Source organism: Cavia porcellus, unplaced genomic scaffold, assembly GCF_034190915.1.
Source record: "Cavia porcellus strain 051 isolate PalLab524CR breed Dunkin Hartley unplaced genomic scaffold, mCavPor4.1 scaffold_4, whole genome shotgun sequence".
Classification (NCBI taxonomy): Eukaryota; Metazoa; Chordata; class Mammalia; order Rodentia; family Caviidae; genus Cavia; species Cavia porcellus.
In genome coordinates, this window is record NW_026947487.1 from 84,052,769 (window position 1) to 84,077,621 (window position 24,853).

Genomic DNA, 24,853 nt, shown 5'->3' on the forward strand with positions numbered 1-24,853 from the left:
GATTGATTTGTTACAAAGCAATATTAAATGATTAATTTCAAAATCCACCAAGGGTTCTATGCAGATTTCCAAATAAGCTAACAGATCCTTTTCTAAAGGTAATATAAAGACTAAATAAGTAGTCTGCACCCTGTCTGTACCACCAAAGAGCCCTTGATTAGCCCAATCCAGTAACAGTGATCCAGGTCCCAAATCCTAATAGATACTGAACTTTGTTTGGAGCTTACATGAGATTTTGAAAGAATTCATGGCTTGTTATCAGACCCTTTTCAGGCTATTCACGCCTCTCCTCTGCTGCTATTCCACGATGACATTTTTACATGAAGGTGATGTTCCCAGGAACATCTGTAGCAGATGGATGATGTGCCAAACTGCAAGACTGCATCAACACACTCTCTTCAAAACATGTGGCTGCTTGCCAATATACTACATTCATTTTCCTAATAGACCGTACTTAATACCATTTTGCCCATGGTCTGGCTGGCCAAAGTGAAGTGACCAGATTCAATCACTCTAGTGCCATTTCAGGATTCGGAAAGAAGGGGTAAACATGCCAAAAACTTAGCAAGGGCCAGGGGTTTAGCTCAGTGGCGTAAGTGCCTGCCTGGCAAGCATGAGGTCAGGAGTTCAATCCCTGGTACCAAAAAAAAAAAAAAAAACCTCTAGATAGTGCTACCACATCAATTAAACCGGGCCACAGCCCTATCACGCTCTTTCAATGCCTCTGCAGCAGCTGCTCCCCCTGCCTGGGATGTTCTTTCCTCTCTGCCCAGTCAGTACCTTTTTAATATCTTCCCTCACTTCCCCAGCATGGGCACAGGCACAGGCACCTGCCAGGCAGAGTTGTGCTCCTCCTACTCTCATTGCCCTGCTACATAATCCTTTCACAGGATTTGCTACCTTATTTACCTTGAAACACAGATGTTCCAATATTGAGCTCCTGCTTTATTACTGTGTGACCTTGGACAAAAGTTCTGAGTCTCTGAAGTTTCAACTCTTCTCATTTGTAAAGCAGGATTATAAAAATACATATTTTATAGAACTGGTGAGATGAATAAATAAGATCATACGCAGGAAGCACTTAACAATGCCTGACGTGTGGAGGTGCTCAATGAAGAGAAGCTATTATTATGTTGATGGAACAATCAAAGAGGCAAGGGTCAAAGGCTATAGAAGATGCCAACTCTCAAAAGATGAGGCGAGTACACTGAAGGAACTTCACAGAGACCTGTGCTAAGTAACTTTCTGCCCTAGCTACCACTGTAAACGGCACTACGAGCACATGCAGAGAGATTTACTCTGTGAGAGCTGGCTGACCTCTTGTGCTTCACAGCTCCTGCCAACAGCTTCGCCTGGGAGAACTTGTTCTTGGTTTCTATTGGTTTCACAGGCAGTTTCTTCTCTACTTCCTTCTTGTTTTCTGCAGAGATTCCAACTTTATTGAGATTACTGTGAGTTACAGGTTAAGGGTTAAACTAAACAAAAGAAAGTGCCACTCCGGGTGATAATAAATCATGAGAAGGGTGACAAATATAACCCACTATAGCAGTACTGTGCAAGTCTCATTGTTTGAATGTCCACTTTGTATGCTTTGATACTGTGACTTGAGCAACTGTCTCTAGAATGATAATTGTAATCTATTAACTGGTGATTTTTTACTGTTTTTTTTTTTTTTTGGTAGTTCTGTATTAATTGTACCCTTACACTGCTTTGTTTTGTTTTTTCTCTTTTTCCTTTTAAATAAAATTAAAAAAAAAAAAAGTAGTCCTGTGCAATTTAAAAAAAACCTCCCTCACTCAGCCAGTCAATTCCAGCTTGTTTATTTTGAGATATGGTCCTTCCTCTGCCCCCAGTCCACTCTAGAAGCCCAGGAGCTGGTTTTAATATCTCTTAAGGTGATTTTAATGGAAACCCCATGCAAACATAACTCAAAAACTGGAGGGCTGTTCTAAAAGAATAAATAGAGTACATGCCACATGTACTTTTCATATTTGATGTCAACTTGTGGCTCTCAACTTGTGGCTGTCACTTTCAATTGCACTCTCTACCAGTTCCCTCCTGTTTATTTTCTGCTCTTTTTCACAATTTATTTGACAACAGATAAGTGCATATTCTGGTGCAAGTTTTTAAATTGCAGTGGTGCCTTAATGGAACAACAGTGACATCTAGTGCCCAAGAAATTTAAGTAGTCTCAAACAGTAGAAGTAGAAGATACACAGCTGAGATTATCCACATGTCTTTGAGTAACAGAGAAAGTAGAATATCAGAAAGACAGACATTCTCATTGTGATCATTCTTCAAACATTAACTATTCTTATAGGTGCTGGTTACTTTAAACAGCTGCAGTATTCAAAGGGGATTATGTGTAATGCTCAGAACTATTCTACATTCCATCAATACAATGTTTTTAAGGTAATCACAAAAACATGTTAATACCATATGTTCATTTTTCTAGCAGAGAATGGCAACATCCATTAACATGTAGTGATTTTCACTCACTGCTCCAACACAAAGGAATAGAAACTCAACAGGAAAACTCTCAATATTAAATATTTAAAAATCACACAAAACTATGGGTGTGGTGGTACACACCTGTAATCCCAACACTCAGGAGCCTGAGGCAGAAGAATCAATGCAAGTTTGAGGCCAGTCTGGGCTACAAAGTGAGTTCAAGGCCAGCCTGAACCATATAGTGAAACACTGTCTCAAAATTAAGACAAAGATGAAGACCAAAAAAAAAATTAAACAAAAATAGAAAAAATAATGAGAGCTTTAATTTTAGGATAAATGCAAAAGTAACCATTTTGTTTTTTATTCTTTTAAGGTAAGAAGGTGGTAGTACCTTATTTTATGATCCACATTCGAAGTCTGATATTTTTTTTCCCCTTTAAGTCCTGCTCCCCTCAAAATGCTTTAAAAACATAAGTACATCTAAAAATCTGAAGTTCATTACATGAGGCATTTTTAAAGTTGCACAATTTTAAGTATTCATAATATTGCTAAATACTAATTTAACCTAAGAGGGAACAAGGGGAGTTCTGCTGTTTACATGGCACACAACCCAGTTTATTTGTATTCAAACGTATAAAGCACCAGATTATAAAATGTACTATAATAATTAGCAAAGCCAAGAGCCAGCTCCTAATCTAATAAACCAATGCCTAGTGCTCCTATTCCTATTTCAGTGAGGCTCTGGCTACTTCTACATTTGAAATTAGTACATTACACATCAGTCATTGGCAAGCCTGCTTTTCTTTACTTTTTCTAGACAATCAGAAATTCCCAAATTTCTAATTAAAGCCAATACCCCTTGGAGCATCTTCAATGCTCCACTGCACAGTTACCAGGACTGGAGTTTCTGTTTTGTCCTTCCTTTTAGTTAGAAGCTGAAAGGCACCCAACTCACTGCCCTACTCTCCAGAACACTCCTTTGGCAGACAGTCTGTCTTATTTGCCAGGCAAGTAAAGGTGTAATTAATGTATTGCCTTACAAGACAAAAAATGTGGCACTTGTATGTGTATGTGCCTATTTCAACAAAAGTCAATACATATTATTCTGAGGTCAGCAGCAGCAGCAGCAGTGTGGAGGAGAGTTCAGAAGACTCAAGGTCAGTCCTACAGCTTTCCATCAACTCCTATCCTCACTTTGCACCTCAATGACACTAATTAGAAAGAGATGGGAGTCTGAACTTTTGTTACCAGTTCAAATTTAAGTCAAACTCAGGAAATTTGTCCACATTTTCTTCCATATAACTCTCTTTTTCATTTTGGTACTAGGAATCAAACTCAGGACCTTGCACTTGCCAGGCAACTCCCGTGTAACTCTTTAATGGAATCTACTACTCAGTCTCTACAAAAAAATACCAACTAGCACATACAAAGTCACATCACCAATCTTAAGAGGTCAAGCTTATTCAAGCACAGTAGTGAGATTATACAAAAATATAAATTTGAAATACTCAAATAAGCATTCCCACAGGTGGAAAAAAGTTATCAGTGGCATTATTAACATCTGCTATGTGGCTGGGGATTTAGCTCAGTAGCAAGTGCAAGGTTGTGAGTTCAATCCCCAGTAACCCGCCTCCCCCCAAAAAATCTGCTATGAGTCATACCTTAATTTGTTCACATATTTACTGGGAAGCTGCTACATGCCAGGTACTGGAAAAAGCAGTTCCGACCAAGTCCTACTCCTTATGGAACTTACTTTATATTCCCACAATAAAGAAATAAAATAAAGCCAGGCATAATTATATATGCAGGTACTCCCAGCAACAGTAGAGCTGAAGCAGGAAGATTACAAATTCAAGCAAGCCTTGGCAACTTAAGTGACAACAGTGAGAGTTTAAAAAAAAAGAAAGAAAGAAAGAAAAAGAAGAATTATTATTACAGTGCTGGAGGTGCAGTTCAGTGGCACAGTGAGTGTTTGGCATACTTAAGGACCTGGATACAAGCCCCAGTACCAAAAAGAAACAAAGGCAAAACAAAAAGGTAGGCAGTAACGAAGTCAGTGCAACCATGGATGGATGCTGAAGGCAGGCTTCTGTGAAGCTCTGAGCTGAGAACCAAATGCTGTGATATGCCAGCATTATTAAGATGTGAAGGCAGAGCATTTCAAGCTGAGAAGTTAGCAAGTTTAAGGCCCTGAGACACAATCAAAGCTTGGTGTAAGGAAGGGAACACAAAGAAAGCAGCAAGCTGAGTACACATAAGAAAGTGGTTTCAAGACACCAACAGGGAGGTGGGTTGGCCTAAATCATGTAAAGCCCTGTAGGACTCATGAAGAATGTTGACTTTCCTCTGAATGCAACAGAAAGCCTGTAGAGTGTTTCACACAGGAAGTAACATGCTGCCATGTAGGTTTTTTCAAGTTCCCTTTATTGAAGATAAGAGTAGAAATCCAATTAGAATATGGTTCATATATCTGGATCTGAATATTTTATGCTTTAAATGTGACACATGTTTTGGAAGAAAATGTTTTTTAAAGAAACCAGTTAGATCATTCACAGTCCCAGGGGATAGTCCACAACTGCTTTAGGGCAGCAGAGACAGCAAGAATTAGACATTACGGAAGCAATTTTTGACACAGGCAGCTAAGAGCACAAAAGCACCAATTACTGAAACTGGAAAATCAGAAAAAAAAAAAGCAGTGGAAGCAAGTTGTAGGGGTGACATGGAGTAAAGAATTTAGATTCGGCCACATTACATTTTGAGATGCCTACTAAGACATTTGTGCAGATTCCAACAAGGCAATGCTGAACCAAAGCAAAATAATCTTTGTTGCTTTCTCAGGCCTTTTATGGGGAAGGACCTAGTTGCACCAAGGGAGATTCTGTTAAGAACACAGGACAGTTGCTAAACATGTCCTTTTAAAAACTCTGTAGCCAATTTTTTCCCTGGATGAGAATGATTGCATTGCCCATCTGTCTCAGAGTCTAATCCCACAAGACAAGGATATCCTGCTACTCACTATCAGGATTTATGTCCACAGTTAATCCTAAAGGACATGGGCTTCTGATTCCACCAGACTCATGCACATAACAGATTCTACAAGTCTCTGCCAGTCAGAGTGATGGGAGTAACAGTGTTAAAAGAGGCTGGAGATTAACAAACAGAAGACCCTCTTTCTAATTATAAGGAAACTGACAACACAGACATATCTTACAGTACAAAGGATATTCTGTATTCCTTTAGTTCCTTCAGTTCTTCTTCTCTTCGTTGCTTTTCTATTAGCTCCTGCTGCCGAGAAACCTCATCAAGGAAGTTGGTCTCATCTTCATCTAAGCCTCTTACCATGTTTTCTGAGGAATTAAATAAGGAACACCAAGTAGACTAAGGGAAAATATAGTCTAATTTGACTTTTCCTTCCCCCACTGCCCCCCCATCTTTATTAACAAACAATGGATTCTTCAGGGGATTAGAACAAAGACCAGTTTACACCATGACTTTTAGATAATATGTCATAAAATCAAGACATTCTTCCCATTACTAAATATTAGAATAGTATTAAAATGGGTATCTTGAGCTTGAAACAATGTAGTCCAGAAGGCAGAAAGCTCCTTCTTTTCTACCAAATGAACATTTGGAGACTAGATAATCAAGACAATTCCACTGCTAGTTAGAAAGTGTGGCATGAGGCAAAAGTGCATCAGAAAGGCCCTCAAGAGTCCCTCAGACTTGTATTTTCTGATGCTTACTGAATTTGAACTGCTCCTCATACTCCTGCTGCTTCCTGTCTTTCTGTTCCTGTAGCCTTTCATAGAGAGACCGTGGGTCATAAACCTCCTCTGGACATTCTAAAAGGAAGACAAAAGAGATGAGAGATAAGAAATATATATTTTATAATTATTTTGGAATCATAAGGAGTTTTAAAGATTAAAGTCAAGTCTCTACATTAACTGAGGGGAGGATAACACAAATATAGTACAAAGACCATAGCTTCCCTTTGGACCTCAGCAACAAGTCACAAGTTCTCAAAGCCAACTAACAATGTCAGTAGACCAAGAGCTTGAGAGTTAACTGGATGAGGGGCCAGCTCAAACCCTCCATAGCAGCGGCACTGTCAGTTGTGGATCCATCCTTATAGAAGGAAAAATCTGAAGAATCTTCTAGAAGGAAGGGCGGCAGAGAGGAAAGAGCACGGCTATGAGTTGGGTCTGCTACAGAGGCCTTCTATAGGTTACTTTGCCCTCTGAGCTTAGGTTCAACTCTAAAAAGGGGACAGTTATACCTCGTTGGCAGGGTCACTGAATTTTCAAGATTATTATGCTATGTATCCAATCATAAGCCAAAAATATACCTTTGGGATCTTCGGGTTTTCGAACTTTCTCCCATTCTTCTTGTCGCCTTTTGCGTCGTTCATCTAATTCTGCCTCAGATACAAACCTCTTTTTGATAACAAGATTGCCATCATCCCCTCCATCCATAATGAAACGAATCAATCTACAAAACAACAACAACAAAAACCTCAAGAATTACAGTTAAAATTCCAAAGAGAAATAACATTTAACTGTATTTATCTAGCATCAGATGGAAAGTTTTCTTCCAATCTTAAAATTTGAAAAAAATCCTCAAATAGTTTAATTCATACATTGTTGGTAAGACTACATAATTACATTTTTCTTAATTCAGGTAGATTTTATTAACACCTATGCTATCTACAAAGTCAATGAGAAGATGTGGAATAAATCTTATTGCCAGGTACGTGTTTCACAGTAAATCTCACACTGCAGATGTTTGTCTGTACCTCTGTCTAGACAAACTGGTCCCCTGGGCACTTCTTTTCCTCAGCCCCTATCCTCCTTTACTTCTATAACATCTGATATTATTCCCTCTTCAGAGTCCTGTTTCAGGGACATGACTCTATATTAATTTGCCTGCTCTTGGTTCCAAGTAGATTCAGATGGAGTCCGTTGGTTACTAAATGACTGCTCTAGGCCAGTCTGTAAAAAGGGCAGTGGTAGCCCCCGAAGTTAACCATCTTTTAACACAGAGAGTGAGACTAGAAGAACCCAGATCTCCCAACTTCTAGCTGCATAATAAAGCAACTCTTTCCTCTCATGTCTGTGCCACTTCAGATTCAATTTTCAGTCGTCTCAGATTTTCACTCCCACAACTATCTCAATCACTTTATGCATATCTTGATGCAGAAGAGTCCCAAATCTATCAACCCACTTCTGTCTCAAACTTTCTTAACAGGGGAAAGAAAAATAAAGGTAGAAGAGTGTCTATTATTACTTCTAAGTAATCTTTTTCTCCTTTCTGCTGATGGTTTCTTTCCATTCAAACAACTGTGGAATTAGCCAGGCATGATGGTGCATGTCTGTAATCCCAGCACTTGGAGGCTAAGGCAAGAGCATCACCACTAGTTCCAAGCCAGCACGGGTTACATAATGAGTTCAAAGCCAGCCTGAATTACATAGCAAGACCTTGTCTCAAGACAAAAAACAAACAAAAAGAGGCATATATTCAACCCACTCTGAGTTCAACTCTGATAACTATAAAGTTTGTTACCACAAAAATAAAGCAGGTAACATTTACTAAGGTCTTAAGCACATACATACTTTTTACATGTATTATCCCATTTACATGTACACTGACTATATGAGAAGTACTGTTTCCTCACAGATGAAAAAGTGGAGGCTCAGAAGTTAGGTTACTTGTCTAAGGTGATAGAGGCAGTGAATTAAATCCTGGCTTGACATCAAAAATTCCAACACTTACTCATCTTTTACCTTACCCTTACCTTACCTTACCCACAAATCACTAAATCTTGATTCAACTTTTTTTGGGGGATGGGGTCTTGCTATAGTTCAGACTTGCCTCTAACTCACTGTGGAGCCTTGGCTGGCCTTGAACTTGTGGTGAAATCCCACCTCAACCCCAAAGTGCTAGGATTACAAGTGTGTACCACCATGCTGACTTCATCTTTTTTCTATATCAATCGCCAGTGTTAAAAATGCTCATCCATTTTTACTTAGTTCAGATATCCAAACATTTAGAACAAAAGAAATCATCTCAACCTGAATCCTACTGTTGACATTTAGGTCAATGTAGTGAGATAGAACTGTGAAAATTACTAGAAAGAAAACAGTCAACTGACAGAGCTGTTCCTTGTACCCTAAGATGCACAACATGGACACTTCTGACTCTGCATCATTTGATGCCTCCAGCCAGAGCTTATTACAAAATCGGAACTGCTAAGTCTCTGTGACCATGTCAAAAAACCTCAAGTTTTGCAGAACAACCTATTATGTGAGAAGAGCCAATAATTTATTAAGTGTCCATGGCAAAGAAAACATGAACTGTGTTTGGCTCTAATGGGTGAGAGACACATATTCAACCCTCCATTTCCCTTCTTGTCTTCTCTTTGCTGTCACTCTCTCCTGTCTCACTTTGCATTAACTGTTTGGTTTCTACTTCTTAGCCCTATTTCCTGGTAAATAATTAAGAGTGGGACAGGTCTGATGATACATGACTTCAGCTGAATCCACCACTCACACCCAGAAGCCAGTCTTATTCCCCTCTCAAGATAGACCACTGCACTCCCTTCCCAACAGCCAACGTCCACTGAGTATGCCTGATAGTTCTCTCTTTAACTGCACTGAACTGTTTTCCCTATGCATCACACATAAATCCACTGTGACTACACAAAATCTGTCAAATCTTCTCCTACATGACAGTGCTTCAGTTGTCCGTGATGAATTCCCATGTTCCTCTTGTTACTTTCCTGAACCAAACATCCCTGGTTGCTTTAATCATACACAATGGAGAAAAGTAAGTATTTCAAAGCAGTGAATTAATCAGATGGTGTATGATTTAAACCTGGGAAATAAATATTAGGATATAGCAATGCCACTGGCATCCTTCAAACACATCTCCTGACTCTTATTTCACCCTTTTTTGTTGTTGGTGGTGTTTTTCTTTTTCTGTTTTTTCGAGACAAGGTCTTGTTATATAGTTCAGAGTGGCCTTGAACTCACTATGTAGCCCAGGCTGGCCTCAAACACATAGTTGTTATCCTGCTCAGTCTCCTGAGTGCTGGGATTAAAGGTGTGCACCATCACAACTGGCTGATAAAACATTTTTTAAAAAAATGAAAATAACATGGGGCTGGGGATTTAGCTCAGTGGCATAAGCGCCTGCCTTGCAAGCAGGCAGTCATGAGTTCGATCCCTGGTATTGATAAAAAGGAAAAAGACAAAAAAAAAAAAAATTACATACAAAGTTCCCCATTTAACAACCTACCTGTTTAACTCTCTGAACTGACAGCAGAGGCATGATGTTTAGACTTAAAACTTTTCTTTGAACTTTTCTATACACCTTGTTTATAAAGCTTCAATCTTTTTTTAACAGTGCACCTTGTTTATACAGTACAATTTCTGTTGATTGTACTGTAGTACTGTAGTTTTATGTTGTTAAGACATTATAGTACTGCATTTACAATTATGCAAATAAAGCAAAGTCATCAAGTTGGAGTTTCCTTTGACCATTTCTTCGTTCCGAATATCATACATACATACTGTACTATCCACAATTCTTTACTTAATGACCAATTCATTTAGTGATCTAGCTGCAGGAACTAAACTAGCTATTAAACAAGGAATGTCCATATATCAGAATGGAAAAAAATATAAAACCTAGGATGCTTGTAAACAAGTTTAAGTAGAAACTCTAAAGGATTAAGAATCTCCCTATCATACTTATGAATCATTTTGGGGCAAGACAAATTTAGGGAATTCCATGCAATCCTTTATGCTCTCTTTTTCATCAGTCTCAAAGTGTTAGAATTCAACTTCACAAGTGGTTTAGTCTGAGCTATTATCATGTTTCATATACAAGGAAAAATTAAGGATAACAGTTGTTTAATGAAAGTAAGAAATAAAGCAGCAGTGCCAGGCATGTGATGCATACCTGTAATCCTGATATTTAAGAGGCTGAAACAGGAGCATCACAAGTTTGAGGCCAGCTGGGGATAAACAGCCATTACAAGGTCAGCTTAGAATACACAGCAAAATCCTGTTTTAAAAACACCCATGTTTATAGTGACACAGTTGAAATTGCTTGGAAACAGCCCTAATGCCCATGAACTGATTAAAGGATAAAGATGTGGGGTTTTTGTACAATGGAGTACTACTCAGCCATAAAGAAGCATAAAATTGAGACATTTCTAGGTAAATGGATGCACCTTGGGACTACAGTCTTTAAGTGAAATAAATCAAACACATATGTAAATACTGCATTGTTAAATATAAATAAGAGCCAAAATGTGTAATAGATATTGTGAAATAGGAAGAAAAGGTTAAAATGGGAAGGGGAAGTAAGGAGGAGGAAGGGAAAGGAAGGGAAAAGAAACAAATGAGAAAAGGAGAAAAAAATGGAAGCAAAGCTTTTGTAAATAAGGAGGGAAAGAAAAGCTGTAGGGAGGGAAGGGGAAGGGAGAAAAGAGTCAAGTTACATCATGCACAGGTACAAATTCCCTGTGATGAATGTGATCATTATGCATACCTAAAATGTTCCAATAAACTTAATTTAAAAAAAAATTTTAGCTGGGGATTTAGCTCAGCGGCATAAGCGCCTACCTTGCCAGTGCACGGTCGTGAGTTCGAGCCCCGGAAAAAAAAAAAAAAAGATGCTTAAAAAAATTTTTTAAAAACTTTTTAAAAGCAAGCAAGCAGGTAGAGCACATTTAGCAAGCAGGTAGAGCATATTTTAAAAAGAAATTAAGTCAGGTGCAGTGCTCCATGCCTGTAACCTCAGGTATTTTGGAGGTTGAGACAGCAGGACCATAAATTTCAGGTCAGCCTGGGCAACTTAGCAAGATCCTGCCTTCAAAAAATAAATAAATAGATAGATAGGCTAGGAAGGTAGCTTCATGATAGCATGTTTGCCTCAGACTCTGGATTCAACCTTCCGGCACAGGAGCAGGGAGAAGAAATTAAAAGACAGGAGCTTTACAATTTGACAGAAATTATTTCTCATCAGCTCTCAATGGCTTGATTTACACCACTGTCAAAACTAATAAACACTTCTAAAAGTCTGCAACTTTAAAGTACATGTCATAATCTCAACAATCTTGCTTTCTAAAAATATAAAGAACAAAATGAGATAGTCACATGTAGTAAATTTCTGAGATTAAAAAGGACTAGACTAGCTAGGGAATTAGCCCAGCAGCATAAGTGCCTGCTTGGCAAGCACAAGGTCGTGAGTTTGATCCCCAATACCAAAAACAAAAAATAAAAAATAAGGACTAGACTAAAACACACATCATTTTGTAGCCTCCTTATCAAGAAAGTGATAATGGTAATAACAAAATGGTAATAAAATAAAAAGTACTTATGGACTCTTTTAAAATTGAGACTTGGGCTCAAAACCAGTCTGACACCAGTCTGAGTCACTTAACTCTTCTGAGCTTTGGTGCTCTCTTGCATAGATTAGACTCACCAATAGAGATCCAAACACTGCTATTTAATATAAAGCTTTAGGATGGGTAAACAAGATATTTGATGTAAAGCACCGAGTAGTGTTTGGCATACTTAGAAATGCTTGGAAAGGTTTTCATTTACTATAAAGATCCGTGCTAACACGTTGTGGAGTAAGATAGTGTCTGCACTCAAGAAATGGGAGAGAGATGAGATATATAGCTCAGTGGCACAAGCACCTGCCTGGCAAATACAAGGTCCTGAGCTCAATCCTCTGTATCAAAAAAAAAAAAAAAAAAAAAAAAAAAAAAAAAAAAGATGGAAGAGAAAAAACTTCCATGAATAAAGATGGCATTTTAAGTGGGAAAAGGAGCACATGAAACTGACAAGTTAAGAAACACACATATGGAAATCAGAGTGCATTCTGACATGCACTGGCTATGCTAGATTATAATAATCACTTTCTTAGTTTTAAATTTAAAACTATCAACAGTCAGAACTTACCTAGGGGTAACAGCACTCCCTTTTTCTCACATATGTTATAACAGTATTTCCTTTACTACTTTAAGCTCCCCTGGGTACCCTTTTTCCTGCTAACTAACACTGAAGACCTGTAAACAATCACACTCCAGGGGAAGAGGAAAAGGGCTATAGATTGCTAGGTGGGATCTTTGTTCATTTTCTTTCATTATAACCAAGTCTGAGGTCTTGTCTCTTTATTCTTTAACTTACATTTAGAGGAACATAGAGAAAAGCCAACATTTTATAAGTTTCCATCTTAAATTGGTCCCAAATTCATAAAATATAAACTAAAGGTGGTTTTCTGGGGACGAGTTACTCATCACCATCTAAGATATACTGTGCCTTTAAGATTTTCCTTGTGTATTTTTTTGAAAAGAGACACAAACAAAAAAGAAACACATGTATTTAATTTTAACAAAAAGAATTACCATATATAAAATTACACAATTTGGTAATTCTATATTTTCTCTTTACTGCTATTTTCTATTTTGCTATTTTGTCAGTAGTTTAACTTAAATTAGGCTAGATTTTTATGCCAGAAATAAAAGAAGTAAACTTTAGCCAGGTCTGGTAGCACACACCTATAACCCTCGGAGGCTGAGGCAGAAGGATCCCAAATTTGAGCCCAACATTGGCAATTTAGCACAACCCAGTCACAAAAAGGCAGGGTGGGAGGAGCTAGGGATGGAACTCAATGCAAAGGCTCTGGGTTCAATCCCTAGCATGGTTAAAAAAGAAAGAGAAAGAAAGAAAGAAACTTTAATATGTAGTACTCTTGCACCAATTATATCAAATAATCATATAAATATGGTTATTATATATTAACTACCAAAGTGAATAGTACAGAAATCATCAGAAAGGACACAAATATGAACCAATTCACTTATCCAGACTTGAAACCTGGACATATACCTAGATTCTTTCTTCCTCTTCATTCCCTTATAGTCACCGAATTCTGCTGTTTCTACCTCATAAAGACCTTTTTAAATCCATCTCCTTGCCCACCCCATCAGGGACAGGTCCCTTTCCTTTCTAATCCCTTCTTTTCAGGGTCTCATCTTACCCAGACTTGGCAATTGTATTCCATTAATCTGCCTGTTTCTACTCTAGCCTATTTTCAATTCATTCTCTACAGTGTCAGCTGAATGATTTTTCTCTAAAAGGCAAATCTAATACCATCACTGCCCCACTTAAAATGTTAGTAACATTTACCCCATATGTATCAGTTGGGAAGATCAAAAATGTCTCCAGGCATTGCCAAAAGTATCCTGTGAGGCAAATTTGCCTCTGCGTTGTAAAATCCATTTTCATTAGCATGAATCCCCTGTCCCTGTCTTACTTCCCCCCTATTCAACTTTACCCTCAATAATCTTTCCATGCATGATGCTCTAAAGCTACAATGCACCACTGACATCACATCTTCTTGCCTTGTTCAAGCTGTTTCCTCTGCTAAGAACGCCCTTGATTTCTTTTAGTCCATGCAAACTCCTTCTTCATCTGCCCACACTCAGACTGAAAATCTCATCCTTGAGATTTCTATTCTCCTAATGAGTTAATATGCATTTCCTTCCTCTGTATTCTTCCTACAGTCATTCATAACTTTGTAATACTAATCCACTGTATTTTGTCATTTATGAATATTCAAACAGGTCTTTGTATCCACAGTGCTTATTAGCATAGCATCTGCCACATGTCAGGTTTATTTACTGAATAAATTGAGCAAAGAGAAATAACCTTACAATGAAGACTCCTAAGTACTATTCAATATAAATTATACAGAATGGCAGGCATTTAACAAGTTTCCTGTAGCTTCAATGTCCCATAGGAAATTCTATTCAAACACCATACTATTTGTGCAGAAAAAAGCAAAAGGTCAAAAATTAATAATATAACTGAGATGATTTTTCAAAAATAATGTGCTACTTTAATTTTGACTGATTAAAATACATATATAAATAATCAGTACTGCTGCACAATGTAATTTTCTTTAAAAAGTCCAACAGTCACTGCCTGATTATTCTGCAGTAGAGAAGTGCTAAGTACTTACAAGTTAGTGACTTTTTTTTGAAAGCAGAGATGGAGAAACTATGAAATCAGATTGTGTTATCTTCTAATTCTTATCACTTGCTAAATTTTCACAAGTTTCTTCTTTTTCTCTTTTGTTTATTAAAATAACTTAAAAGATAAAAAAAAAAAAATCAGTCCAGGGTATGGGAATCTAACTATCAAGATGCAATGTAGAAATGAAGAGTATTTGCATTAAGACTGTTTATTTTGTCTTTGATCAATTTTCCTTTACTCTGTCACTTTTTTCCAGGCTGATTCAAGTTTAATTATCAAACTAAACATTATGTTTTTTGAGGGATACACTTCTGTTAGGACTCAAAACCAGGCACTATACATACCACACAAGCACTGTACCACTGAGCTACATCCCCAGCCCAACATTATTTTTAAAAGGATTAAGTTCTTCAAACAGGAGATTCACAGAAAACAAAGCCACTTTGTCCAAACTTAAAAGTTTCAAACTGGCACAAATAAAGAACACAGTTATAAATTTGTTTGACAGCCAAGAAAACAAAGTTATTATATTCAAGCCAAAGTAACTGTTAAACACCGCACTACCAGGTTTATCCTGGAAACTATGGTATTTAATTTCCAGGTTGGTAGGACAAAATGGGCTTAGTGTCTTATAAAGCACAGTGTGTAAAATAGAGAACTTAACATTACTGCCCCTAAAATAAGTGCTAAATCTGAACTGGAAAGTTATTCACTTAGTAGCACCATGATGCAAGTTAAGATCTGGTTTCCCTGAAATTGAATTTTGTGATGGCAGAATTACTTAAAGTGTTTACGTCGTTGGCCATCGTACCATTCTAAGTTCTAAAATTAGATAAGATTGTACATGTAAAAACACACCAGAGAGAATCAGATTTCTGTATTATGGTGTTCTAAGGCTTCGCTTAGGGTAGCAAAACAATACATCAATCTATTTCTTTCTGTCAGTAAACATATAATTTACAGCTTTCTAACCCTTCTACCCTGATGTTAAGTCACCCTTAGGACAGCCATCTGGATAACTCAACTATATTCCTAAGGTCTTTCTTAGGAAAGTAGTCTTACTTTCTGCCTTCTACCAAGAAATAGTAACTTAGATTAAGTCAATTTTTCTTTTTTCTTTTTTTATTATTATTTTTTTTTATCGGTACCAGGGATCGAAGTCACGACTGCCTGCTTGCAAGGCAGGCACTTATGCCGCTGAGCTAAATCCCCAGCCCCTAGCTAATTTTTCTTATAAAATTGCTTCAGTGACAACAGAAAACATTGTTAGTATTTATTACCAAACCAAAGTAAAATCAATCTACTAATACCAAAGTTCACTTAATATACTCCAGTAGCAAAGGAGACTAAAATATCTAAAAATGAGACCAAAGCATAAGCAATTTAATCCATATTTTAAATGCTTACTTTAAAGAATTTGTAGCAACTTGCTACAGTGTCTAAAAAAAAGATTCTGTCCCTCTCTTCCTACTCCTTTCTCTATGTATCTTTTCATAGCACAAGAGCAGTCTCATTATACTTACATTTACTTTTAATTCATATACACCCACAAACGGAAATGAAAAAAGCTAACTAGTATTTGTTCCCTTAGCCAGTCTTCAGTTCTCAAGTTCACCTATGCCTCTCAAAATAAACACTTCCCTCATTATGCATGTTTCTAACATCTGTTGTATTTTTTTTTTTTACACACTCTTAATGTAAAATACAAACCAACTACTGGTACTTTACCTGGGACTCACTAGTAAAAGAAAAAGCAATTTTCTCTAAAGCTGTGAAACCTGGCCATCTAGGAACTTAAGAGTTGGTAGTGCTGTACTCAACTAAAATTTTCCAGGGGAGTTTTGATTACAAACTATTGTGCCATCTAAGTTGGCTTTACAAACACACACAGTGAAACATATCCATACCCTCACTCTTCACACTTTTCTGGTAACTCTATGCCTAAAACTACATTTTAAAAAGGCTTTGTATTACAAAAATGACACAAACCCAGCAAACTCAGTTTTAGATTTTGTTTTGTTTTGTCTTGAGACTTTAGCTTCAAACTCACTGCGTAGCTCAAATTAGTCTTGATTTCGATGTGGTCCTCTGCTGATCCTCACTGCCTCAGTCTCCCGAGTGCTGGGATTACAGGCAAGTACCCAGCATTTGTGGGGGTTTTTTTTCCTTCTTTGAGCAAATCTTAACAGAAGACCTATGATATGCAAGTACAAGGCTATATCCTAAACTGATACTCTTAGTTTTTTAGCAAGAGGAATTTGCTTTTAGTAAAAGATGCACACCTAGAACATATGTAAACTAAGGAAAAGTAAAACATGGTTAATGGTATAATAGTAGAAACTAAGCACTAGAGTTCAGAAAAGAAAGATTAGAATAAAGCCTTGGGGAGGATTAATTTTGATTGGCACTGTAACGATGCACAATGAAAAGTCACTTAAGTGTCACAAAGAAAATCATCTTTAAGAACACAGGAAACCACAAATTTTACATTCTAAAAATCACATGAAAGCAAACTTTCAGGAAAAAGTGGGCCAGATAATTTAGTTGTGATCAATGCTCTAATTCAGAGTACAAACGATAGAAAAAATTTAAAAAGTTATTCTTAAATAGAAAAACTAACAAGATGGTAAAGAATCTAGGAAGAAAAAATCTAGGCAAGGGCTAAAAATGAGAAATTAAGCACAATATTCACTGTGGTTTTATACTGAGGATGTCTCTGACCTGAAAGCTGTGGCAACAATGCCATTAAAAACAACATAAACAGGGGGCTGGAGATTTAGCTCAGCAGCACAAGCGCCTGCCTTGCAAGCAGGCAGTCGTGAGTTCGATCCCTGGTACCGATAAAAAGGAAAAAGACAAAAAAAAAAATAAATAAAAAATAAAAAAATAAACAGAAGTTAAATTCAGGAATCTCTCTCAGGTATGGTGTCCAATAACCATCTATGTACACCTCCTTCATAGTTTTGGTATCAAAGAACTACATCCTCAAGGTAAAGATGAAATGTAAAACAGCAAGAATAATGGACAGTGTGAACAGGTCCAAAGAGAATTGAGACTGTGGAATTAAACTTATGGATTATAAAACACTGTGCTTAGCATCTGTAAAGAAATAAAAATCAGCTGGGTGTTGGTGGCATGCACCTGTAATCCCAGCACTCGGAAGGCTGAGGTAGCCTGGGGCTACAAAGTAAATTGAAGGCCAGCCTGAACTGCATAGTGAAAGCCTGTTTCAAAAAAAAGACAAAGAAGGAAAGAAAAGAAAGAAAAATCAAACCTCACTATGAATAGGGAATAAGAAACTAAAACAGCAGCAAAGCCAAAGAGAACTTCAGTAACTAAAAAATGCTAGGGGTGTGGCTCAGTGGTACAGCACTTGCCTAGCATATGCATACAGACCCTGCAGTCAATCCCCAGAACTGCAAAAAAAATTAAAAATCAAGTAACTGAATTTAACATTTTGGTGGATGAGTTTAGTAACAGATGGGAAATAAAGCAAAATTAATGAAGGAGTTTCCAGAATATAGTATGGAAAAGTAGAAACAGAAACAGAAAATAAAGGAAGAAAGGAAAGGCCAATGGGCAGAAGCAATATATGGAAAACAGCTGAGAATTTTAAAGAAATAATGAAAGAATCTAATCCATAGCTGGGAAGTTTAATAAATACATAGCAAAAAACTGAACAAAAACTAACATAGTTGGACATACGATAGTGAAAGTGCAGAAAACCAGAGACTGAGGCAGGAGGATCACAAGTTTGATCCCAACTGGGACAACCCAGCAGAACCCTCAAAATTTTAAAAAACTTAAAATGGTCTCAGGATGTAGCTCAGGGCAAAGGGCCTGAGCTCAATCCCCAGTATGACTTTTTAAAAAATACATAATACCAAAGACAAAGATAAAACAACACTGAAAACATTCCACAGGATACAAAATCAACACAAAAGAATCAACAGTGTTTTTGTACACCAACAATGAACCCACAGAGAAAAAAAAATCAGGTCAACAATTCCATTTACAAAAGCTTCAAAAAATACCTAGGAATCAATCTTAATCAAGGAAGTTAAATGAAAGTTAATGAAAATTACAGAATTCTTAAGAAATTGAAAAGGGCATTAGAGAATATAAAGACACTCTTTGTTCTTGAATAGAAAGAACTGATATCATGAAAATATTACTAAAAGCCATCTGTAGATTTAATGCAAACCCTAATAAAAAACCAGTCACGTTCTTCAAAGAACTAGAAAAGGCAACTTAAAATTAATAAGAAATCAGAAGACCCAGAATAGCTAAAGAAACTCTGAGCAAAATGAGAAACCTAAACTATAAATAGACATCACAATACCAATTTCAAATCATACCTCAAAGGTACAGTAACTAAAACATGACACAAACACAAAAGCAGGCATGTATGGTAGGCCACTGAAATACAAATACATCTACAGTCATCTGATTCTTGACAAAGGAGCCAAAAACATAGGCTGGAGAAAAAAGAGTCTTTCACAAATGCTGCTGAGAAAACTGGATATCCAACTGCAGAATACTAAAACCAGATCCAAATCAAAGACCTAGATACAAAAATAGAAACCTTGAAACTGTTGTAAGATAACAGAGGAAACACTTGAAGCTATAGGTCCAGAAAGAACTTCTTGAATAGAACTCGAATAGGATAGAAAATATCAAAAATCACTCTGTGGGATATAATCAAGTTTAAAAGTTTCTGAAAAGGAAACAAACAACAGAAAGAAGTGCAAATCTACAGAATGGGAGAAAATTTTTGCTGGTTACCATTCTGATAGAGGACTAATACCTAGAATATATAAAGAACTTAAAATAATAAAAGAAAAAAATAAAAATCTCCCCAAAACAAGTGATCCTATAAAACTGGATAAATGAACTGAAAAGACACTTCTCAAAAGTAGTACATACATGAAAAAATGTTCAACATTGGTTTGCCATTAGGGAAATGTAAATTGAAATACCTGAGATTACATCTTACCCCACCCAGAAAGGATATCATGAAAAAAATCAATGAATGGTTATAGGCGAGAAACCTGTATGTAAACTACAACAACCCTGTGGAAATCAGTTTGGAGATTACAGAGGGAAAAAACTACAAATAGAAATACCATTTGACCTAGCTATAACTTTCCTAGGTATATTCTAGAAAGACATCATACTATTTGATACATTCATACCCATGTGTATTAGAGAAGCAATTCACAATACTTAAGCCCTGGAAACATCTGCCTCTCAATAAATGGGTGGATAAAGAAAATGTGAGTTAAATATACATATAGTGAAATATTCTTCAGGCATAAAAAAAATATGTCACTGGCAGGAAAATGGATGGAACTCAAGACCATTATCCTAAGTGAAATCAACTAGACTCGGAAAGCTAAATATCCATGTTTTCTTATATATGAGAAACCTAAAGTATAAATAAATGAATAAAATATATATGCTAGAAAACTAGAAGTGCAACTCTTGGAGATGGAGAAGGGAAGAGGGGATAAACAGTTATATGCATGTAACAAAACCCCCCAACAGAACATCACTGTTCTGTATTATAAATGTGAATTTTTTAAAAACCATAAACATTTTTTAATAAAGATCATATTTAAGAATAAATCATATTTAAGTATGTTTTTAAAAGTTTAACTGTGAGCACACAGAAAAGGTTTAATTCAGCTGTCACAAAAACAGATGACACTATGACTGAGCCTACAGCTGAACCATGCACTTAAATTACTTCATTTACCAGATACCTGGTTTTAAATGTCTGAAGCAGCATGATCATAACCACATACCAAATTCTTAGAGGTCACAGTGAAGACTGACAATTGTTACATCGTCTTAATATAGTTCCTTTCTTCAGACCTTGAAGAATTTCCCCATAAAGACACTAAAACTTCAGTAGAGAAAGATAGTCAGCATCCTCCACTTTCAGACCCTTACCAACTGTCCACAAGTCATCTTAGGGCTCCAACTGGAAGGTTCAAAAACTGCCTTTGTGTCCCTTCAGTTTTTATGTCAAAGGGGTTTCTAAACACTGACTCTTTTCAAAGATTTCAGAAGCAGTGCCCCCAGACCATTTTATGGTGTCCCCAAGGCACATCATGTAGCCAGACTGAGGAACTGACAATTAGTTCTAATCTCACAGCCACTACACAAGCGGTCACTGGGAATTTTTATCACTAGGCTCAAATTTGGTTTCCTAGATTCCACTATAGACTCCCTCAGGCTACCGGAGAGCGGCGTGGAGGTGGGGAGGAGGAGGGTGTGTGTTTGTGTGAGAATATTCGCGTTTAGAAAATAAAGAAGTTTTCTTCCAACGTTTAAAAATCGCTGCTATGAACAAGTAAGCCTCCCTTTTTTCCGCTGTCTTGCCTGACATTCCCAAGGGCCACAACTTTCAAGACATCTCAACTCTAGGTCTTAACTGTCTAAGTGACCTGCAAAACGGACACGCCGGCTTGTTTTCTGTTTGGAAAAAAAATGCACTTAGCACAGCAACTACACGGCACATAGTGAATGTTTCCCACCCTGCACTCATCCCGAACAGCTTGGTGCTGTTCCAAAATCTCTGGAACAGACCCGGCTCCTCATTTAAGGCTTGGGGGCTCCATTCAGAAGTGGAGAAAGCAACCAGAGACGCGGAATCGTGGGCCGACCTCAGGGGGTCGAGGAGCCTCGCCCCACGACTCTTAATCAAGCCTTTTCTTTAGGCTCCCTCGGCTCCGCTCAAGCTAGGCCCCGCCAGCTCCGGGCCTTAACGACTCAAGACACTGGACAAATGTGTGAACTGAGTGCAGGTCTGGCCCTAACTTTTAACTTCAGCTACGGCTCATCATCTCCTTAGTGAAAAGCCCAGGCTGTTTCGCCGCTTGCCAGAACCCAGGACGCACTCACCTACCAGCGCGCGGGAGGCGAGACTCCCTCACCTCGGCGGCGCCCACCCCAACCGCCACCACAATGGCCGTCACTCTCAAAAAAAAAAGAGAAGAAAGAAAAGAAAAGAGAAAAGAGAGAAAAAAACTAAAGAAAGCTAAAAAAGCCTTTGCTTTTGTATTCCTTTTGACCCTTCAGGGCTTCCTATTCCTCACCGCCACAACAAAGTCCCGCCCCGCTTCCGGCGATGTAATCCAATCAACAGTTCTCTTTCTCCTCCCGAGCCCGATGGAAATCCGGTGCTCCAAAAGCGAACGGTAGAGACTTCATTGGGCCATTCACCTCTCAGCAAAAGGATTGGCCAACTCACACCCGGGGGGCGGGCCGAGTCGTGGTATCACGTGATACAATTCTTGAAATAATATTGGCTGTTAGGTAGGGGGATTGCCACCAAGGAAGGGGCGTTTCCTAGGTGACTGAGGGTGGGCCTGGGCGGTACGAAGCGGGGGTGGGCCCTGCGCGTAATGGCAGCGCCGTGGCCTCGCGTCCATCTTTACCGCTCTCTAGGACCTGTCACAAAGGAGTCTCGCTGCTACCGCCGCCCCCTACCTCCGGCTGGCCCGAGAGCTAGAGAAGTCAGTGCCTGAACCGTGTCACGCGGCTCCGGGGAGTCCTGTGGGGACGTGAGGGGGAAGTTGAATCCGAGGGCTGAGGACGTCTGTGAGGGAGGGAAACAGTGGCTTGGTCCTGGGGCGGAGAGACCGGACTGGGTTCGGGGCAGCCTCCTAAATGGGCCGAGAAGAGGGTGGCTTTGGGCAGATCCCGGAACACAGCAGGGAGGTCTCCACCAAGATCGGTGCCTAAGGCGCCTGATAGAGGTTCCGAAAAGAGGGTGTTCCCCCTGTGAGGGGTCTCGCCTGAAGCAGGTTCCTGGGAGTCTCTTCCGAGGCTGCTGCGGCTAAGGGGGCCCAGGTGAGAGGCAGGTATCTGGGAAGGCTCGTGGGACCGAGTAGGGCTCCTCAGGGCTTCCTGGGACAGAAAGGACAAGGGGGAGGACGCTTTGGGAGGGTTTCCTTTTGTGGAGTTTGCGGCTTAAATGGGAGGCAGAGCTCCCCTTGGGAGATCCAGGAACGCCTTGGGCTCCGGAGCCGCCACGGAGAGACAGAGGGTAGGAAAGCCAGACCTAGCGGATTCTCCTCTGGAGGCCCGAGCTGAGAATGGAGTAAGGATCTTGCAGAGAAAGGGTCTTTCTGGGCAGATCGGAGGAATACTGTAGTGAGAGGAAGCGGGAAGGGCCAGGGGTCTTTCTCTCCCTGGAGACTGACCTGGTGCTTTAGACGCAGGATTCAACTTCTTTCGGGCTCAGAGCCAGGGTGGATGGAGGGAGTCCCTCTCACCAACACCCTCTTCATGACTTCAGATTAGGCATTTGTCCTTGCCTGTTACCTCACTTTCCCTGTTTTGGAGGAGGGAGACCAAAGAGAGCTGGTCAGCTGAGACTCTGAGCTCCTGTCTTGGGTAGTTATCTGAGTGAGGGTGCTCCTCCTGGAGTGTTGTACTTTGAACTTTTAAGGGTTGTAAGTGTCTATTATTGACTGAGTAGAGACCTGCAGTTTTCCAGCCCCATCACCTACCATCTCCTTGTCCTTAGTTGTAGAGCAGTTTAACTTCCTTTAGTCTCTCTTTAAAATAACCAATGCAGTGTGTGAAAGTACTTTTTAAACTGCAGGCGAGGGGTGAAGTAAGGAACTATATATGATATTCCACCATCCAAATGGTTGCTTTTGAGAAATAAGTCAACGCACTTTCTAAATTGTAAAGCAGTTTGTAGATATATGACAATAGCATTAGTAGAGTAATTGATCACCTATATAGGAGCCATTTTGTACTGAAAGTTTCAAGGTTTACAGCTTTTTAGGTGGTACTAGAAGCTAAACTCATGATTTCAAACCCTGTTTTGATGGGAGTAGAGTGATTTCCAGTTTTTGCTCGCTGAGTTTTAATTTACTTTGAACTTCTGGCAGCAGTTAGCACTATAATATAATCTTCAGGGAGTTTTCCCTGACAGCCAAAACTTTCTGCAAGTAATTTGACCTGAAGATTATAAACTTTCTCTCTCTTCATACATGCCATGGCCTTTGAATATTATAGTGAAATCAGTACTTGCTTGCACAGTTGTGATTGGTAAATGAAACAGCCTTCTTCCCTTCATGTATTTTATGCCTTGTTGTGGCTGACCTGGAGTATATATTGTGTGCTCCTACGTTTCTCTCTTATAAGGATTCTCTTAATTTTTCACCTGAGATAGTTTTCCATTCCCTGGTATGATACCTCTCTTTGTTGAGCCCTATATGAGGTCATAATATTTGCATCCATGTGTGATACTTCGCTAATGTCTGGTTAGTCGCGTTTCTTAGAGCTGTTTCTCCAAATAATGGGTAATTTATTTGCGATTTTTAAACTAGCTTTTCTTTTCTTTTGTGTGTGTGTGTGTGTGCAGTGCTGTGTATCAAACCCAGGACCCTTCACAGGCTAGGCAAGCAAGCTCTCCATCTACATCCCCAGCCCCAGTTTTTCCAATCTTATGTTCAGTGGGTCTTTATTTAAAACTGCTAATTTTGTGACCTTTTTGATTTCTCGGGATACATGCTGCCCAAAACTGCTTAATGTCTGTATTCTGCTTATTGATGATTTTGTAAGTTCTTTATTTTTTTCCGTACTTAATTTTAAGTTGTTGATTATAGGAAGTATTCCAGCATATTCCATAGGAACTGTTTCTGCTTTGTTAGCAGAGTAACTTTTCCTATAGTGTGTTATTCTATAGTGAATAGGAAAAAAATAGCTCTGAAGTATGTTTTGGCAAGAGAAAACAAAATTGTCATGTTCCTGAAGTGCTTTAACAATAGTCTGTTTCCACTCTGCTTTATATAGCCTATCAAGAATCATTTATATTTTCCTAATAATGTAATTTGTTAAACTGAAATGAGAAATCATTTTTATTCTTTAAAATACAACTTTTTTGTGAATTTTAAAATCTGTGAGTATGGATAAACTATTACCCATTCTTTTTTTTTTTTTTTTTTTTTTTTTTTCCAACGGTACCAGGGATCGAACTCACAACTGCCTGCTTGCAAGGCAGGCGCTTAGGCCACTGAGCTAAACCCCTAGCCCCTATTACCCATTCTTGAAGATGTTAATCACTATTGTACGACTTTATATTGGAAATATTATTTTGTGGTGGTATCTTTCTTTGTAAAGTTGAGTGTGATAGTCATAGAGTCCCAACAGTAAGTGTAAAGTCAGTGGGCACCACAAATGAGAAGCACAGTGAAACCAGTTGAAAAGAGTTCTTTAGAGTTAGTAAACTATGGACTTAATTTCTTTTAAGGTTTTGGCATTTTCAAGGCATTTACCACTAAATTGGGATAGTTTTTCCCCCTGGTATTCATATTTAGAACAAAATA

At 38.5% G+C, this 24,853-nt stretch overlaps 2 protein-coding genes across 10 annotated transcripts in view; one reads left to right on the forward strand and one right to left on the reverse strand.

The window, feature by feature from the left end:
• Psme3ip1 (proteasome activator subunit 3 interacting protein 1) overlaps window positions 1-22,736 on the reverse strand; it is a 32,547-nt gene extending 9,811 nt beyond the window's left edge. The window contains exons 1-5 of one of the 6 annotated variants that reach the window (XM_063247372.1): window positions 22,715-22,736; window positions 6,797-6,939; window positions 6,195-6,293; window positions 5,676-5,798; window positions 1,318-1,450 (exon numbers count right to left, since the gene is read on the reverse strand). In XM_063247372.1, coding sequence (XP_063103442.1) covers window positions 1,318-1,450; window positions 5,676-5,798; window positions 6,195-6,293; window positions 6,797-6,923 — 482 coding nt within the window. In that variant the 5' untranslated portion in view covers window positions 6,924-6,939; window positions 22,715-22,736. The other 5 variants (XM_063247371.1, XM_063247369.1, XM_063247368.1 and 2 more) reach the window with 5 other exon arrangements.
• The window catches only part of Rspry1 (ring finger and SPRY domain containing 1), a 40,905-nt gene continuing 37,886 nt past the window's right edge, over window positions 21,835-24,853 (forward strand). For 2 of the 4 annotated variants that reach the window (XM_013154813.3, XM_013154814.3), the window contains exon 1: window positions 21,877-22,024. The gene's annotated coding sequence lies outside the window, so the exon portion shown is untranslated. Of the gene's footprint in view, window positions 22,025-22,057; window positions 22,362-24,853 lie in introns of those variants that run through there. The other 2 variants (XM_003472072.5, XM_023566012.2) reach the window with 2 other exon arrangements.